This window comes from Bos indicus, chromosome 6 (assembly GCF_029378745.1).
Source record: "Bos indicus isolate NIAB-ARS_2022 breed Sahiwal x Tharparkar chromosome 6, NIAB-ARS_B.indTharparkar_mat_pri_1.0, whole genome shotgun sequence".
Taxonomy (NCBI): domain Eukaryota; kingdom Metazoa; phylum Chordata; class Mammalia; order Artiodactyla; family Bovidae; genus Bos; species Bos indicus.
Genome location: NC_091765.1, coordinates 92,171,296 through 92,190,100, shown reverse-complemented (window position 1 = coordinate 92,190,100; position 18,805 = coordinate 92,171,296). Strand labels below are relative to the sequence as shown.

The window sequence follows — 18,805 nt, the reverse complement described above, 5'->3', positions numbered from 1 at the left end:
GATCATGACATGGAAATAACAGGTGAAGGAATTCAGTTCAGTTCAGTTCGGTCGCTCAGTCGTATCCCACTCTTTGCGACCACATGAACCGCAGCACGCCAGGCCTCCCTGTCCATCCCGGAGTCTACCCAAACCCACGTCCATGCAGTCAGTGATGCCATCCGACTATCTTATCCTCTGTCATCCCCTTCTCCTCCTGCCCTCAATCTTCCCCAGCATCAGGGCCTTTTCAAATGAGTCAGCTCTTTGCATCAGGTGGCCAAAGTATTGGAGTTTCAGCTTCAACATCAGTCCTTCCAATGAACACCCAGGACTGATCTCCTTTAGGATGGACTGGTTGGATCTCCTTGCAGTCCAAGGGACTCTCAAGAGTCTTCTCCAGCACCACAGTTCTAAAGCATCAATTCTTCGGCACTCAGCTTTCTTTATAGTCCAACTCTCACATCCATACATGACCAGTGGAAAAACCATAGTATTGACTAGACGGACCTTTGTTGACAAAGTAATGTCTCTGCTTTTTAATATGCTGTCTAGGTTGATCATAACTAAAGACTAACTAACCTAGAAAAGATTTGGCAGAAAAATGTTAAATGTCCTCAAAAGGTCAGAAGATGGTGAAATGGAAAAACCATTCAATATCTTCTATTTGGTTCAAGAAGGATGAAAGGACTGAAGTTATGATGGAATTAGTATAAAGAAGAATACCACTGTAATTTGAAGTGGTCTGAAAATGAAATCGTGTGCTTTGGTACTTAGGGGTTCACTTTCCCAGACAGTGTTCAAGTACAGGCTGGCACACCACTCTAGTGAGCTGCTGTAAAATGCGTGCGACAAGAAACTGAACCGCCTGCATTTTCAGTTTGCTTCTAACCCTCAAGTTCTATGAAAACATCTGCCTTGGGGAAGATTATTTGATGCAACAAAATTAGGTACAGCCAAATAATTCAAATACTAACGGTTTCAGGGATCCAGGATGTAGGATTTGTGTAGGCTTTCCTACCACAAAGCTGGAGTTATTTTGTTCCATTAAAATAGATTGAATGTTAAACCAGTCTACTTGTGCGTGTGTGCTAAGTTGCTTCAGTCAAGTCCGACTCTGTGCAACTCTATGGATCATAGTCCACCAGGCTCCTCTGTCCCTTGGATTCTCCAGGCAAGAATACTGGAGTGGGTTGCCATGTCCTACTCCAGGGGATCTTCTCTACCCAGGGACTGAACTCCCATCTCTTATGTCTCCTGCGTTGGTAGGTGGGTTCTTTACCCCTAGTGCCACCTGGGAAGCCCGTACTTGACTTAGATAAGACAAAGCAAAACAACAAAGTCCTCTTAAGGATGCTCCACCGAGACTGTTTATCTACACTCATCTACTTATATTGGCTCTTCTGAAATGTCTGTGTGGGTTCTGTTGGGAGGAGGGATGCGGGCTTTATGCAGCCGTCATGTCACTCAGCTGGGATGTGGAGAAGGCTCCTCCACTCCCCGGAAGAGCCTTCAGCAGCTCCTCCCTGAGGGCCTCCATCAGTAGGGGAGGAACTAAATGAGGTTTGAGCCCTGAGAAGCATCATCTGACTGTTGAGAGGCAGTGGGTCAAACCCAGACCACCTAGTGACCTACAGGGAGGGGATGAAGAGAGAAACAGCAGAAAGGGAGGTGTTTCTTCAACAACTCTCTCTTCGTGCTGGTTATTTGTGAAGTGTTAGTCACTCAGTAGTGTCCGACTTTTGCGACCCCATGGGCTGTAGCCTGCCGGGGTCCTCTGTCCATGGGATTCTCCAGGTGAGAATACTGGAGTGGGTAGCCATTTCCCTTCTCCAGGGGATATTCCCAACCCGGGGATCAAACCCAGGCCTTCTGTATTGCAGGCAGATGTTTTACCATCCGAGCCACCACTTCACAGGTATTTGTGAAGTGCATCATAAAGAGAAGAATTAGAGCTCATCTTTACTAACTGTTACTCCACAATAGACCTCCACATGATGCTACAGAGACCACTTCATATTAATCCATTTAGGTAAAAGACTTGTAAAAGAGATAAAGAGATGGTGTGTTGCTAAAATACACTTAAAGAGCCAGGGTTCAAGTTCTGACTTTCTACTTTCTAATCTTGAGCAAGTAAATTGCTTAACCTCTCCAGGTCTCAGTTTCCTTGTCTATAAAATGGGACTAGGAACAGTGGCTCGCTCTCCCTGAGTACTAGATAAACGATAGCTCCTGTTACATTCACAGAAACAGAAAATTGAGTCCCTCCTGAACTTGCCTCTCCTTGAGTCCTGTCCAAGACACAAAAGGAACAATAGAGGCATTGAGCTAAGAATCTAGGTCACATCAGACCTGTGGCTTTGCTGATTGGAAAAGAACATGAACCCAGACTGGGGCGTGCTGAAAGGGAAAGCGAATCCTATACAACTTTTAAAGGAAAATAAAATGAAACTGTATTTTCTGACATGGAGAGGTGTCCAAAATTATTAAATGAAAATGCATGTTAGAGAACAATGTGATCATCTATTGGAAAAAAGGATTAATATTAACATACATAATATTATGTATGTTAACATACATATGGTAACACATCAACATCTATAAAAGAGAAGAGCTGGAGAAATTTCCACCCAACAATGGATAATGATTTGAGGAGCAGTTTAGGATTACATGGGACATTCACTCTATATCTGTTATCTGCTGTATCTGTTTATAAAGAACATTATTTATTTTTAAATTAGGAAAATCAATGTTTAAAAAGAAAAATCACACTATCCTATTACAGATTTTACATTGTACAGTATACTGATCACCTTCCACTGGGACAGGTAATTATAATGAGATAAACAAGTCCAGGAAATGCTTCTCTATTCTTTCAAAATGACAACACAATGCATTTTAGAACCTCTTTCATCACACCATGAGTCCACCCATGAGCCTGTTAAGTAGGTATCTGTGGTTAACACTGTGGGCTGTGCTGCCTTCCATCCTGGTTTGAATCCTGGCTCTCTGTCTTCGTAACCGTAGGACCTTGGGCAAGTTCCTTAATCACTGTGCCTCAGTAACTTGACCTGTTAAATGGGCCAACTGTAGTACTTCAATGGGGTATTGTAGGTATGAACTGAGATACTCTAGGAAGCACTAAATAAAGAGTTTGGCTGTCATTATTTAATTCCTCATTTAGAGAAAATTGTGGATTCCAATGATACCTTTATCTCAAACAAAACAGCAAACTTCCCAGAATCCTGATATTCATCCCCAGTGGTGCCTCTGTAAGACTGGGATTTTATCACTTAATTCATAGAATGTTGCTGTTATCTTCCCATGTAGGCTTCTTACCCCAACATATCTTTCCTAGAACTGATGGATTCAGCTCTTTTGAGCTTTCCTGCTATCTCTTACGGTTTGGCTTAAATGGCTTCAGTAGCTTCCCACTGTTGAAAGCTTAAATGTCAAACATCTTCATCTGTCCCTTCATACACTGGCTTCATCCTACCTTACATATATATATTTTTTCTTTTTTTAGATTCTTTTCCATTATAGATCATTATAAGATATTGGGTATAATTTCCTGTGTTATACAGTTGGTCCTTGCTGTTTACCTATTTTGTAGATGTTAGTGTGTATCCAAATACCAAGTGTTAATTCCAAATTCCTAATTTATCTCTCCACCTCACATCATACCTTTCTTATCTGTGACACAGTATTTCTAACACAAACCCTCTGCTTCAGCCACACTGTTCCCTGAGAACCATAAGAGCACCCCTGATTCTGAGCTTTTGCCACAGGTCATTGTCTACCCCCTCACCTGTTAACCACCTCAGCTCAAGATTCCAGCCAGTAATACTAGATTCAAGAAAGCTGGCCTCTCACATCCACGGTTACCTCTATCTTGAAATCTTAGAGCATCTGACATCCTGGTCCACTCTCACTGGAAACTCAATTATAGTCACTGAGGGAGGTATCAGATGTAAATTCAACAAGCGTTTATGGATCAGACTTTGGGAATTGAGAGATGAAGAACACAAAGTCCCTATCCTCACTGAGCCCGTGTTCTGTTAGAGAAGATAGAATGTAAGCAAATGGTCGTGTGGCCAGGAGTGGCCACATGCTTTGTCAGAGGCATATGCAAGGAACAACGGCGGCCCGAAGACCGTAGTAGTACTGTTAGTTGCTCAGTCATGTCTGACTCTTTGTGACCCCATGGATTGCAGCCTGCCAAGCTTCTCCTGTCCATGGAATTTTCCAGGCAAGAATACTGGAAAGGGTTGCCATTCCCAAAGACAAGAGACAACCACAGAAGAATGAATCAACATTAAGGGCTTCTCTTTCTCTCTCCCAACCAGATTTGTCCTTCCTCTGATCAAAAGCACAGAGCTGGATCTGAAATGTGTTAAGATCCTGTCCTACTTAAGGTCCCCAAATGACAGGCTCTGACTGGTTTCTCCTCTCTGGTACCAGCCTCTCCCTGGAGTATATTTCCACCTTCCCTGCTACTCAGTTCACCCCTGTCTGCCTATTTGTTTGTTTAAAATGTGAACCAACTGGTCAAGTACAGTAATCTAATTCTGCATTTGGTCTGAGGCCAACGCATTGAGGGCATTCAATAAATAATGGTGCTCGGTGTGCATTTCCTAGATCCTGGCTATGTAGGTCTGAGACGGCACTGGGATCCCAGGTGGCCAGCTTGAGAGAGGTGGTGGATGAAGGGTGGTAGGAGTCTGGAGGCCACGAAGGCAAATGTGTTCGGATTGTCTGACACAGAGATTATACACCTGTAGGGCTTGCCGAAGTGAAACCTACACATGCAAATATTATTCTACTGAGTCGGTTAGGGTGTGACCTTCTTCCTGACATCATTTTCCCAGATTCAATCTGGGTAAAAGTACATCAAGGCCTTACTCCCTATGAGCACACAGACCAGTGTTTACTTGTCTTCATTAAGGGAATTCTCTTTCCTGTGAGTGGGTGGTTCTGGGAGGGGCAAGGCAGGATTATCTGGGCAGTCCCAAAGGAGGAAGAGCATGAAGAAGACAGAAAATCCTCAGAATAGAATTTCCTTGACAATGTAGGTCCACCTAACCATCAATCCATTCATTCTTCTTATCTATCTACCAAGAGATTGGTGGTGAAGCTATAAAGATGAATGACATAAGTCCTCCTGGTTCAAGGGAGACACTCAAGAAAAATTTATGGAATTAATGATTTAAGAATATGCATTAGTTTTACTTTGATTACCATTTCCTACTGGAGAACATTCTGTACTTTCTGTATGCCACATGTTATCAGCCCATAGTTAACAGAGGCATCACAGCCTGCGTAAAAAGGATCTTCCAGCATATCCCCTACATTCCTGAATTTAGATCCCAAATTGCTTTATTTTTAATGTTCTTCCCTATGTCTTCTCCCAATCTCCATTTATGATTCTACTGACTGATCTACTGTTTGGCTTCTCCAGGCTTCTGAATGATAATTCAAATACTGTTTGCTTTCAGGCTACACTGGCGGTTCCAACTTCGCCTCGAGCTCTCCCTTCTAAGCCCAGTTGTCTCAGACAGCAGGGGGCTGGAGAGAAGTCAAGGGAGTTGGCTCCATGTTCTAGCTAGATCACCTGGCTGGAGGGCAATCTGGCTTGTCTGGCTGCATCTCCCATTCCCCATCTGTAGAATGGTGATGAGGCCAACTGGCCCAGGGATCGAGCAAGGGTTGGTGAGCACATAACTGGAAGGGATGATGTATCCAAGAACAAAGCAACATCATGAGGTGAAATTCTGATTTTATGGTTCATCAATACCAAGTCTCATACTGTTTCTGGCTTTTCTGCTTCTGTGATTTTTGGCACGTGACTTCTAAGGAAGACATCCGGATAACGAGCACAACTCGTCTTCTCAAGCACAGACTCCCATATATAGAATGGACTTGGCACAAATCGGAACACCCGGGTGTAGCTGGCTGCTAATCAAACACCGCCAGCAGGTGAACAAGAACAGCACCTGGTTTGGAGAAGCACTTCTGAGGTGGGAGAACATTTTCTAAAGTGTCACTCAGAGCTGGATTCAATTAAACTACAAGTTTGAAAAGAACTCATGCTACAAAATGAGAAATCCCTCTTGATGCTTAAAGATGCAGAATCTCAGCAGATTACAGCTACCACAAAAAGCAAGACAAAAACCACACACACACACACAAAGACACCAGTGAATTATTTTGTTTCCCTTGCAGAGTATACAAAACAAATTCTTTGATCATGAAATGTGGAAGTCACTCTAAAAGAAAACTCCCTTTTCTATCTGATTGTAATATCTGGCAGCTGACAAATATGTTAGTCATGTACACAAAAGAGCAGCTAAAATCCAAAACAAATACTGCTCTCATAAGTGGAATAACAATTGGCAAAAATCAATGTCCAGTAGAGTATGGACAACTGTAGTTGTTCCTCTATTGCAATGTTTAAGCTTAAGAAGGAACAAGCAGCTATTTCTATTAAAAAAAAAAGAAAAAGAAAATTTCCAGAAACAGAATTCTTCTCGAAGAAAGGCCATTTAACCTAAAATCGTCCCCCAGGTTGCTGGAAGATACATTCAACACCCATGTTTGGTCTTGTGTGCCACGCAATACTTTCAATTTACCTAATGGAATAAGTAAGAGTACTTTCTGCTGTATTACTGCCTTCACATTCGCCACCTCTCCCCAGAAGCCCTCACGGAGGAAATTGACTAATAGGAAACAGAGGCCAAGGGCTGCCCTCACTTACGGATTTTGCCGCCTTCTCGAGTTTTGGGTCCCAAGCCTGGGGAACATCAGAGCCAGGCAGCCGCCCTTGCTTAGCACCATATCCGAAACAGGCCAGCAACAAGATTGGGATGGGAGAGGAGGACAGCCCAGAGGGAAGAGGAAGAGGCTCTTACTCACCATCCACTCAGAGCTGGCACTGGTTCTAAAAACAACAGCACTCCCCCACACAGGGGCACCTCCCCGCCACCTTGCCTCAGCTCCCATTTGCAGTAACAGGCTGTGCTGCGGGCAAGAAAGGAAGAGAGCTGGACGAGGGGAGATGGCCAACAGGTGGGAAACAAACCAGAGACCCCAAGCACATCTCAGAGAAATATTCGTTTCCTTGGGGGCACGGCGATTCCAGGGGCTTTTCAACAAAATGTAAACCCCTCCAGAGCAGGGACCGGGGAGGTATACATGGATTGATCAGGTACTCAGTACAGGGCTATGGGCTTCTGCTTAGCTATAACCAGAACCTCCTGCCAAAGGTGGGAGCAGTTCTTTGAGACCCAAGTTATGGAGGTTTCTGAGACCCCCCTCCCTCAAAAACCTGGCTTCTGGCTGCTTCAAGGGTTGTTGTTGTTTAGCTGTTGTGTCCTACCTCTTTGAGATCCCAAGGACTGTAACCCACCAGGCTCCTCTGTGCATGGGGGTTTTTCAGGCAAGAATACTGGAGTGGGTTGCCATTTCCTTCTCCAGGGGATCTTCTCAGATCAAGGATTGAACCCGCATTTCCTGCATTGGTAGGCAGATACTTTACCACTGAGCCACCTGGAAAGCCCTGCTTCTAGGGTACTGCCTTATTCTTATTCACTCTCTTCCCCTAAAGCCCATTCCAGTTTCTATAGAGACAAGGGTTCCTAGGTTCATAGAGTTCTGGGTTGTCTGTGTCACTCATGACCTAAAACCCCTCTCTCCTCAAGAGGTCAGTTTGAGGATTGGCAAAAGCTATAAAATTTTCAGAAGTAGTAAATATACCATCTCTCTTGATCTGATCCATGGGGACTCATTCCTACAATCAGACTGCAGGGGAAGAAGATCTGAAGGGATCATTTCATTTCTACCTTTTTTAATTTCCTTAAAAAAAATTTTCAGTCATGTCACCTTATTTCCTCAAGGTAATTTTCAAGTTTTGCAAGTGAAGACTCAAGAAAATGAGACAGGATGGTCTTCACAAACGACTCATGGTATTTAAAGTATTGAATCTACCTGGCCTGATCCCATCGCATGATAGACAATTAACCTTCAACTTGATCCCTTGAAAGAATATTTTGACTATAAGAATTTTTAATTTCTTTAACACTTTCGCCCACAGTATGAAAGCAATCCAAGCACTAAATATAACTAGTGGCCCAGCAATCCAACCACTCTCTCTTTTTAGGAGTAAATGGAGCATGCAATATCAGACAATTCATTTCTGAAGTTTCTATGCATTCGGTGCTATAAAAAAAAAACTAGGATCGACAAAAATAGAGCTTGAAGTCTCTCGTTGACTCACCTAACAGGCTTGGCAAAAGCTTTCTCTGACGTTCCCAAGAAGACAACTTCTTAGGTGTCCAGGTCCCAGTCACTCCACCCAACCTCCAATCCCAATTCAGGCTACGGGGTGTTGCCTAGTTCCCCTGGGCTATCCAGATGCCACTCATTGCAGAGATTCAGAGTCATTAAATCCTGCCAGACTTGACCTGGAGACCTGGGAGGGGAAAGGCAGTAGAAGAGGCACTGAACCCAGAACCTTGCATACTCCTTTCAAGACTCAACAACACACACTGACTTAGCAAGGTTCCTCCAGTTCCTGGCTTTGATTCATCATCCCCAGGCTTCGTAATGAGGGTGTCTCCCCAGCACAATTGAAAGGGTTTTGCCTCACTTCCAATCAAGGACTTCCCACAACCTCTAAAGTTTGGAATCATCCTAGAAAACATAGGTTCATCATTTGGGGCAGAATTTCTGCCTTCATAGTTGTTTCTCCTTTATCAAATCTCTCATTGGCCAGTGGAGTAAGTGACTGTGAGGTTGCATCAGCTTCTAAAGCCCTATCCTTCTTCTTAAACTAACATCAACCTCTGTAGAGGCCACATGGAGAAAGGAAACACTGAATTTCACACAAGAAAAGGAGAGAAGGAGGACTTTCCTGGTGGCCCAGTGGATAAGAATCTGCCTGCCAACACAGGGTACACAAGTTCGATCCCTGGTCCAGATAGAGTCTATATGCCTCGGGGTAACTAAGCCCATGCACCACAACTACTGAACCCACATGTCACAACTACTGAAGTCCGTGCACCTAGAGCCTGGGCTCCACAAGAGAAGCCGCAGCAATGAGAAGCCCATGTACTGTAACTAGAGAGTGGCTCGTACTCCTCACAACTAGAGAACAAAAGGCCCAACAATCAAAAATAAAAATTAAAAAAAGTGCTTTTAAAAAGAGGGAGAGAAGGAGCCTGAGTTATTCAGAGTGGTCTCTTTCTTGAGATGTTTCCTTCCCCTAAACATAATGATACTTCTCTTGTCCTCATTTTTGCTACCAAGGTCCCATTCCTGATTACATTACCAGGGTGAGGCCAAGACCTCAAACTTTGTTTTCATTAGACCTAGAAAAACATGCAACACCGAGAGGCCTTCTCTATCAGTGCAAGTGCTGGGGTTCAACCCTTCCAGGGACATTTTTCCATGACATAGGATGAAGTGAAAGTTGCTCAGTCATGTCCGACTCTTTGCAACCCCATGGACTCTTCAGTCCATGGAATTCTCTAGGCCAGAATACTGGAGTGGGTAGCTTTTCCCTTCTCCAGGCAATCTTCCCAACCCAGGGATGGAACCCAGGTTTCCCACATTGCAGGCAGATGCTTTACCAGCTGAGCCACAAGGGAAGCCCATTCAGAAAAGATGCCCATTCAGAAAAGCACTGTCATATCTTCTTTCTTGTGAAAACTATTGGTTACTTAAATAAAACTGTATGTTATACAGAACTATCTTTTTCCCCATTTAGGAGTGAATACAAATACTATAATTCTAGGGAAATTATAGGCAAATGGGATTGCTAGGCAGATTAGGAAAAGTGACTTTAAATTAGTAGTAATTTCAAGGATGAAGTAAAAGCCTGCTTTTGAGTCTCTACCTATACTTTCTGTGAAAATAACTACACAGGATGTCCATTAAATACTTACTAACTTGTTTCCCCTTGGGTTGCTAATGGTCAGAGTATTTGTTAAACAACAAATGAACTTGCCCTTAAAAATCAAAATTAAACACTGTATATCTATACTTTCCTTTTGGAAAGCTTTTGGTATTTTTTGACCTGACGGCTAGTAAATGCGATGGTTGATGGATTGGTTGCTTTTATTACCTTCCAGACAGACTCTTATTTTAGGTGTGGTCAAAGTGAAAATATGAGGAGTAATAAGCTCATAGGAGTAGTCCTTATCCTGTAAATTAGAACAGCCTAGCAGTCATTGGAAGTGCCCAAGACTGGAATTGTTGTTTTAATCTGAAAATGACAACACAGAACACAGCCAACAGGCATGCAGCACTTTATCATGGGTGATGCAGCTTTAATTGGTATGTAGAAGGCATACCTATGGAATTAGTTCTTGGAGTATAAGCCAATCAGATCACTTTCAACATTTCTCAATGTTTAGTTTCATCTTATAATTAAGTAACAATGATCATTTCCTGGCAGCTAATGACTGGCTAGAGGAGTTAGAAGCTTCATTAGGTTTATAATTTATTAAATTCTAAGCTCCTCCTCTGCAGTGTTTCAAAAAGAGAAAGCAACCTCAAATTCCAAAATGATTAAAGACAACCTTCAACCATATTTCATATGTATAAGTGTTCACTTGTTCGTCAAAGGCTGACTTTATTATTTTCTGAGTTTAAAAAAAACAACTGTGTATTATTATATAAGCAGGAAATAATGATGTTGATGTAGATTTGACAGAGATCTATTAAACTATGTTAACACACATACATGCATACGCTAAAACCAAAGTAGAGTGAATAGCTCATGCTTCCTTTAAGATTCTTTCTGTGACAATTTCAAACCGTTGACTATTCATTAATTTGAGCAGTAGTATACTCTTTTACTTCTTGCCCACGTTTTATGCATTATAACTTTTGTGCACTTTTGTATCAGCACTGGTTTTATCAAATGTCATCTGCTTTTCTTTTCTGGAATCTCCTTTTCACATGCCTTGTGATAAAGGATGTTGAAGAGCTAGTTTCTGGAGCTTTCAGACTGCCTGAGTTCCAAACGCAAACTGCCATGTAAGCATGATTTTTGTTATTTGGGTGAGGAGAGCTATAAAATTTGAAATTTTGCTGAAAAACAAGCATTTCCAGTACAAACTGTGTTGCAAGATTTCAATGGTAAGTTAGTTACCTGGATTTCAAAGAGTGCAGTGTGACCTTATTGAAAGGGGTATGACAGTCCCTACTTTGTAAGCTAAGGATTCAGTGAGTTATTATATTACAGCTCTAAGAACACACTCCGTGTGTATGTCTGTATGTGTGTGTGTGTGTTCAGTCACCCATTTATGTCCAACTCTTAGAGACCCCATGGACTATAGCCTGCCAGGCTTCTCTGTCCATGGAATTTTCCAGGCAATAATACTGGAGTGGGTTGTCATTTCCTCTTCCACAGGATCTTCCTGACCCAGGAATCCAACCTGCATTTCTTGCATCTCCTGCATTGCAGGCGAATTCTTTACCATTGTCCCACCTGAGAAACTCAAGCAGCACACTAAGTGCTCTGTAAATGCTGGTTTTTCATTATTATTGCCTCATGTTCTACTTGGTTCTGCTGTAGGAGACAGACCCAAGAAACTAGTGGAAGTGAAAGTTGCTCAGTCATGTCCTACTCTTTGCGACCCCATGGGCTGAATAGTCAATGGAATTCTCCAGGCCAGAATCTGGAGTTTGTAGCCTTTCTCTTCTCCAGGGGATATTCCCAACCCAGGGATCAAACCCAGGTCTCCCTCAATGCAGGTGGATTCTTTACTAACTGAGGCACTAGGGAAGCCCAAGGATAATTAGGAGTAGCATGGATAATATCAGGGTGACTCTGTGAAAGCTTAATCCCCCAAGTAGACACTATAGAGGTCAAATTTCCTAGGAATGTATATTAGTTTTGATTCACCATTCTAAAACCTGAGACTAGGAGACTTTCTAGCAATCTTAGTAATGGTCCTGCCTCATGACAAAATCTCCAGCTAAAATGGTCATAGAAACCATCCATGTTATACTGAGTGAAGTAAGTCAGACAGAGAAGGAGAAATCATATGACATCCATTATATGTAGAATCTAAAACCAAATGATATAAAATGAACTTGCTTTCAAAACAGAAAGATACAGAGATCAAATTTATGGTTGCTGGAGGGAAGGATAGAGGGAAGGGATAGTTAGAAAGGTTTGGATGGACGTGTGCACACTGCTATATTTAAAGCGGATAACCAACAAGGACCTACTATATATATATAACACAGGGAACTCTGCTCAATGTTATGTGGCAGCCGGGATGGGAAGAGAGTTTGGGGGAGAATGGATACATGTATATACATGGCTGAGTTCCTTCACTGTTTACCTGAAACTATCACAACATGAATTGACTATCAGTTCAGTTCAGTCGCTCAGTCGTGTCCAGCTCTTTGCGACCCCATGAATGGCAGCACACCAGGCCTCCCTGTCCATCACCAACTCCCAGAGTTCACTCAAACACATCCATTGAGTCGGTGATGCCATCCAGCCATCTCGTCCTCTGTCGTCCCCTTCTCCTGCCCCCAATCCCTCCCAGCATCAGTCTTTTCCAATGAGTCAACTCTTCCCATGAGGTGGCCAAAGTATTGGAGTTTCAGCTTTAGCATCATTCCTTCCAAAGAAATCCCAGGACTGAATTCCTTTAGAATGGACTGGTTGGATCTCCTTGCAGTCCAAGGGACTCTCAAGAGTCTTCTCCAACATCACAGTTCAAAAGCATCAATTCTTTGGCGCTCAGCTTTCTTCACAGTCCAACCCTCACATCCATACATGACTACTGGAAAAACCATAGCCTTGATTAGATGGACCTTTGCTGGCAAAGTAATGTCTCTGCTTTTGACTATACCCCAATACAAAATAAAAGCTTTTTTTTAAACTGTGGCAAATTTTCAATAAATGTGTGCATGTGTGCTAAGTCGCTTCAGTCATGTTCAACTCTTGGTGAACCTATGGACCATAACCCTCCAGACTCCTCTGTCCATTGGTTGCTCCAGGCAAGAATACTGGAGTGGGTTGCAATGCCTTCCTCCAAGTGATCTTCCCAACTCAGGGATAGAAGTTCCAAAAAAAATAAAGAAAGAAACCATCCATGTGGATACACTTACCACTTTATCATCTCCTGCTCTCTCTTCAACCCACTGCAGTCCAGCTGTCATCCTCAGCACTCCCTTGCCACTGCTCCTCTCACAGTCACATCATTCTCTGTTTGCCAAGGTCAGTGCTTTGTGATCATCTCATGAGATCCCTTGGCAGCAGCATACAACACACATGGCTGTTCGCTCCTTGAGAAACACTGTTCTTTCTCGACTTCAACACCACCACACCCTACTGAGTTTTGCCTCCCTCTAATTTACTGACAGTTGCTTTCCACCTGCCTTTGCTGAGTCTTCTTCCTCTCAAGCTTGCTGTGCCTTGGGGTTTGGTCTTCACATCTTTTCTCTAGTTACACTCTCTCTGATGAGTGAATCAGGTCCTGCGACTTTAAATAAACACTTTTTATATATGGATGACTCTCAACTTTCTCTTCTCAGCTCTGACCTCTCCCCTGGACTCCAAATTCTTATATACAACTACCTACCCAGATATCTGATTGGCTTATCAAAAATTCTATGTTTGAAAGGACTTCCCTGGTGATCCAGTGGCTAAGACTCCACACTCCCAATTCAGGGGGCTCAGGTTCGATCCCTGGTCAGGGAACTAGATCCCATATGTCACAACTAAGAGTTCACATGCCACAGCTAAAAGACCCTGAGTGCCACAACTAAGACCCAGGACAGTCAAATAAATAAATATGTTTAAAAATATCTTTGAAATAGAACTCTTGCTTCTGTTATTCCCTGGCACCCCCACCCCTATCCTCCAAACCTGCTGCTTTCCAGCTTTCTCCATCTTAGTTCCCTCCTTTAACCTTTTATTCAGTCCCTCAGTAGGTTGCATGAGTGTGTGCATGCTAAGTTGCTTCAGTCGTGTCCAACTCTTGTAGCCCACCAAGCTCCTCTGTCCGTGGGATTCTCCAGGCAAGAATACTGGAGTGGGTTGCCATGCCCTCCTCCAGGGGATCTTCCCGACCCCAAGATTGAACTTGCATTTCCTGTGGCTCCGGCATTGCAGGCGCATTCTTTTACCACTGAGCCACCAGGGAAGGTTAGGTGATGCTATCTCAGAAATCTGTCTCCAATCTCAACACTTCAGCCATCTCCACTGCTACCCTCCTAGAAACAAGCTACTACCACATCCTCAGATTAGTGTAACAGTGTCCTCACTGGTCTCCCTGTGCCTACACATGCCCTTATATAGTCTAATCCTCAGAAAGGAATCTCAGTGTTATTTGAAAGAAATCAATTAAAATTTTTGTTTTCTGACATGTACACACTGCTATGGGCTTCTTTGGGGACTCAGCAGTAAAGAATCTTCCTGCCAATGCAGAAGATGATCTCTGGGTCAGGAAGATCCCCTGGAGAAGGAAATGGCAACCCACTCCAGTATTATTGCCTGGGAAATCCCATAGACAGAGGAGCCTGGTGGGCTACAGCTCATGGGATTGCAAAGAGTCAGACATGATTGGGTGACTAAACAATGACAAACTGCTGCATGCATGTGTGCATGCTAAGTTGCGTTAGTCGTGTCCAACCCCTTGTGACCCCACGGACTGTAGCCCACCAGGCTCCTCTGTCCAAGGGACTCTCCAAGTGAGAATAATGGAGTGGGTTGCCATGCCCTTCTCCAAGGGATCTTCCTGACCCAGGGACTGAATCTCGATCTCCCTCATTGCAGGTAGATTCTGTACCATCCAAGCCACTAGGGAAACCCTAAAACACTGCTATATTTATTTATTTGCTTATTTTTGGCTGTGCTGAGTCTTCGTTGCTACATGCGGGTTTTCTCTAGAAATACCTTACCTATCTTATTTACCACTGCATTTCCCATATAGAGGGAAACGCCTGGCTGGTGGTGGGTACTCTATAAATATCTGTAGAATGAATGAATGATTTCTAAGTGTAAAAACAGCAGGGGCAACGCTTTAGTTGTAGCACATGGGCTCAGTGGCTCCAAGGCCTGTGGAATCTTCCCGGACCAGGGATAGAACCCATGTCCCCTGCATTGGCAGGTGGATTCTCATCCACTGGCCACCAGGGAAGTCCCTCAAAGAAATCAATTTGGTAATATTGTTGCCTTGCATAAAATCCCCCAATGGCCTCCTGCTACACTTGCACCACAATTCAGTTCCTTACTGGGGCCTATGAGGCCCTTCACCATGTGGCCCCAGCCTATGTTGTTCACGAGGCTTCAGCCATACTGGCCTTTCATTTCCTCCAACAACCTAAGACTGCTCCCACCTCAAGGCCCTAGCTCTTGAATTCTCCCCCTGCCTGGAATGCCCCACACCTCCATATGGCAGGTTCCTTCTTATTTAGGTTTTAGTTCAAAATTCACCTGACCTTCTCTGACCCTCATACCTCAGGTAGCCCACCAATCTCTATCATATGACCCTGTTCTATTTTTTTTCACAGCAAAAATTACTATCTGGAGTTATCTTCTCCACTTATTTGTTCACTTGTCTATTATCTACATGATCCCATGAGAATGTAAGGTCTATGAAAACAAATACCTTACCTATCTTACTTACCACTGCATTTCCCATACAGAGGGAAACACCTGCCTTGTAGTGGGTACTCTATAAATATCTGTTGAATGAATGAATGAATGATCTCTAAGTGTAAAAGCAGTTTGCAAATTCTATATAATGACCCAATGGAATTCAACAACCAATCCAAATAATTTAGGAATTCATCCTAAATCCTTGTTACTGCCACCATCATCTACAGAATACAAACAGTAGAGAACCCTATACTGGAAGGAACCTCCGCCCAGGGGACATCTCATTGCCATGATTTTAAGACCTAAAACTTAGGTTTCTGAACACATTGCTGCTGCTGCTGCTGCTAAGTCGCTTCAGTCGTGTCCGACCCTGTGTGACCCCATAGACGGCAGCCCACCCAGGCTCCCCCGTCCCTGGGATTCTCCAGGCAAGAACACTGGAGTGAGTTGCCATTTCCTTCAATGCATGAAAGTAAAAAGTGAAAGTGAAGCCGCTCAGTAATGTCCAACTCTTAGCAACTCCATGGACTGCAGCCTACCAGGTTCCTCTGTCCATGGGATTTTCCAGGCAAGAGTACTGGAGTCTTAACACATTAGAACTAACTAATTCATCCACATGTCCCCAAAGACGTGGCTATTTTGTTGATTCTTATTCTGGAGGGTCTGACTCAGGCCCCAGGTTTTAGACAGTTTTTAAGCTTTACATGAACCCTAGGATCTCCCCTCCTCCGTAGGCTGCTCTTCAGGAGCTCTTGATTTACCTCCTGGAACTAGTCAGGAAGCCAGAAGGAAGTCTAAGAAAAATGTTAGAGAAAAACCCATGCCAGCATCTGCCAAAGTGATGTGAGCTTAACAATAACAAACAATATAACACGGGCAAATATGGACTATGTACTGTGACAGGTCTATAGAGTTCTGAGAAACACAATCATAGACTCATCATTTGTGGAAATAACTCATCATTTGAGCTTTTTAGACAGATTCCCAACAGTCTGAATTAAAATCCCAAAGTTCTGTGCAGACGGTCTGTGATTACAAATTCAAGAAATGATGAGACCAGGCTAATGGTGGCCACAGCAAAAGATAGCATTCAACAATGATAAGGGCAAACTTACAATGCCTGGGAAAATAATGAAGCTCTTATTATAATGGAAAAGTATATAGTGAGAACAGGGCTTTGGCACAGACCAACCAAATTTCAAACCTCAGATCCGTCATGAACCATGTGATCTTGGAATCTGTTTCACCTCCTTCAACTGTAAAGAGGGACCAGTACATCTACCTATCATGGTTGCTGAGATGATCAGAGATGAAGCAGCAAAAATGTCTGATATCAACTCCACATAAATGGAAATTATAACTACATTATAATTCTACCTAACTTACACTGAAATTATATTTCTAAATTCCACCAACTTCTTTTTCTTTTTTTCCAACAATTTCTTAATTGCCATTTCTTAACTGAAAACATTGTTATCAGAGATTTTTTTCAGCGCAACTTGGAGGTGAATAGCAAGCAGAATTTAAAACAGGCAGTGGGCTACAGTAAAGTTGCAGGATATAAAATCAACACACAGAAATCCCTTGCATTCCTATACACTAATAATGAGAAAACAGAAAGAGAAATTAAGGAAACAATTCCATTCACCATTGCAACGGAAAGAATAAAATACTTAGGAATATATCTACCTAAAGAAACTAAAGACCTATATATAGAAAACTATAAAACACTGGTGAAAGAAATCAAAGAGGACACTAATAGATGGAGAAATATACCATGTTCATGGATTGGAAGAATCAATATAGTGAAAATGAGTATACTACCCAAAGCAATTTATAGATTCAATGCAATCCCTATCAAGCTACCAACAGTATTCTTCACAGAGCTAGAACAAATAATTTCACAATTTGTATGGAAATACAAAAAACCTCGAATAGCCAAAGCGATCTTGAGAAAGAAGAATGGAACTGGAGGAATCAACCTACCTGACTTCAGGCTCTACTACAAAGCCACAGTTATCAAGACAGTATGGTACTGGCACAAAGACAGAAATATTGATCAATGGAATAAAATAGAAAGCCCAGAGATAAATCCACGCACATATGGACACCTTATCTTCGACAAAGGAGGCAAGAATATACAATGGATTAAAGACAATCTCTTTAACAAGTGGTGCTGGGAAATCTGGTCAACCACTTGTAAAAGAATGAAACTGGACCACTTTCTAACACCATACACAAAAATAAACTCAAAATGGATTAAAGATCTAAACGTAAGACCAGAAACTATAAAACTCCTAGAGGAGAACATAGGCAAAACACTCTCCGACATACATCACAGCAGGATCCTCTATGACCCACCTCCCAGAATATTGGAAATAAAAGCAAAAATAAACAAATGGGACCTAATTAACCTTAAAAGCTTCTGCACATCAAAGGAAACTATTAGCAAGGTGAAAAGACAGCCTTCAGAATGGGAGAAAATAATAGCAAATGAAGCAACCGACAAACAACTAATCTCAAAAATATACAAGCAACTCCTGCAGCTCAACTCCAGAAAAATAAACGACCCAATCAAAAAATGGACCAAAGAACTAAATAGACATTTCTCCAAAAAAGACATACAGATGGCTAACAAACACATGAAAAGATGCTCAACATCACTCATTATCAGAGAAATGCAAATCAAAACCACTATGAGGTACCATTTCACACCAGTCAGAATGGCTGCGATCCAAAAGTCTACAAATAATAAATGCTGGAGAGGGTGTGGAGAAAAGGGAACCCTCTTACACTGTTGGTGGGAATGCAAACTAGTACAGCCACTATGGAGAACAGTGTGGAGATTCCTTAAAAAACTGGAAATAGAACTGCCTTATGATCCAGCAATCCCACTGCTGGGCATACACACTGAGGAAACCAGAAGGGAAAGAGACACGTGTACCCCAATGTTCATCGCAGCACTGTTTATAATAGCCAAGACATGGAAGCAACCTAGATGTCCATCAGCGGATGAATGGATAGGAAAGCTGTGGTACATATACACAATGGAGTATTACTCAGCCATTAAAAAGAATACATTTGAATCAGTTCTAATGAGGTGGATGAAACTGGAGCCTATTGTACAGAGTGAAGTAAGCCAGAAGGAAAAACATAAATACAGTATACTAACGCATATATATGGAATTTAGAAAGATGGTA

The 18,805-nt window shown here is 42.6% G+C and overlaps 1 protein-coding gene across 5 annotated transcripts in view; it reads right to left on the bottom strand.

Moving 5' to 3' along the window:
• SHROOM3 (shroom family member 3) overlaps positions 1–18,805 on the bottom strand; it is a 331,372-nt gene that overhangs the window by 119,280 nt on the left and 193,287 nt on the right. The window contains exon 1 of one of the 5 annotated variants that reach the window (XM_070791628.1): positions 6,734–12,514. The exons of the other annotated variants lie outside the window; for them this stretch is intronic. Within the exon in view, the coding sequence (XP_070647729.1) occupies positions 6,734–6,978 (245 nt within the window). The 5' untranslated portion in view covers positions 6,979–12,514. Of the gene's footprint in view, positions 1–6,733; positions 12,515–18,805 lie in introns of those variants that run through there. 5 annotated transcript variants of the gene reach the window in all.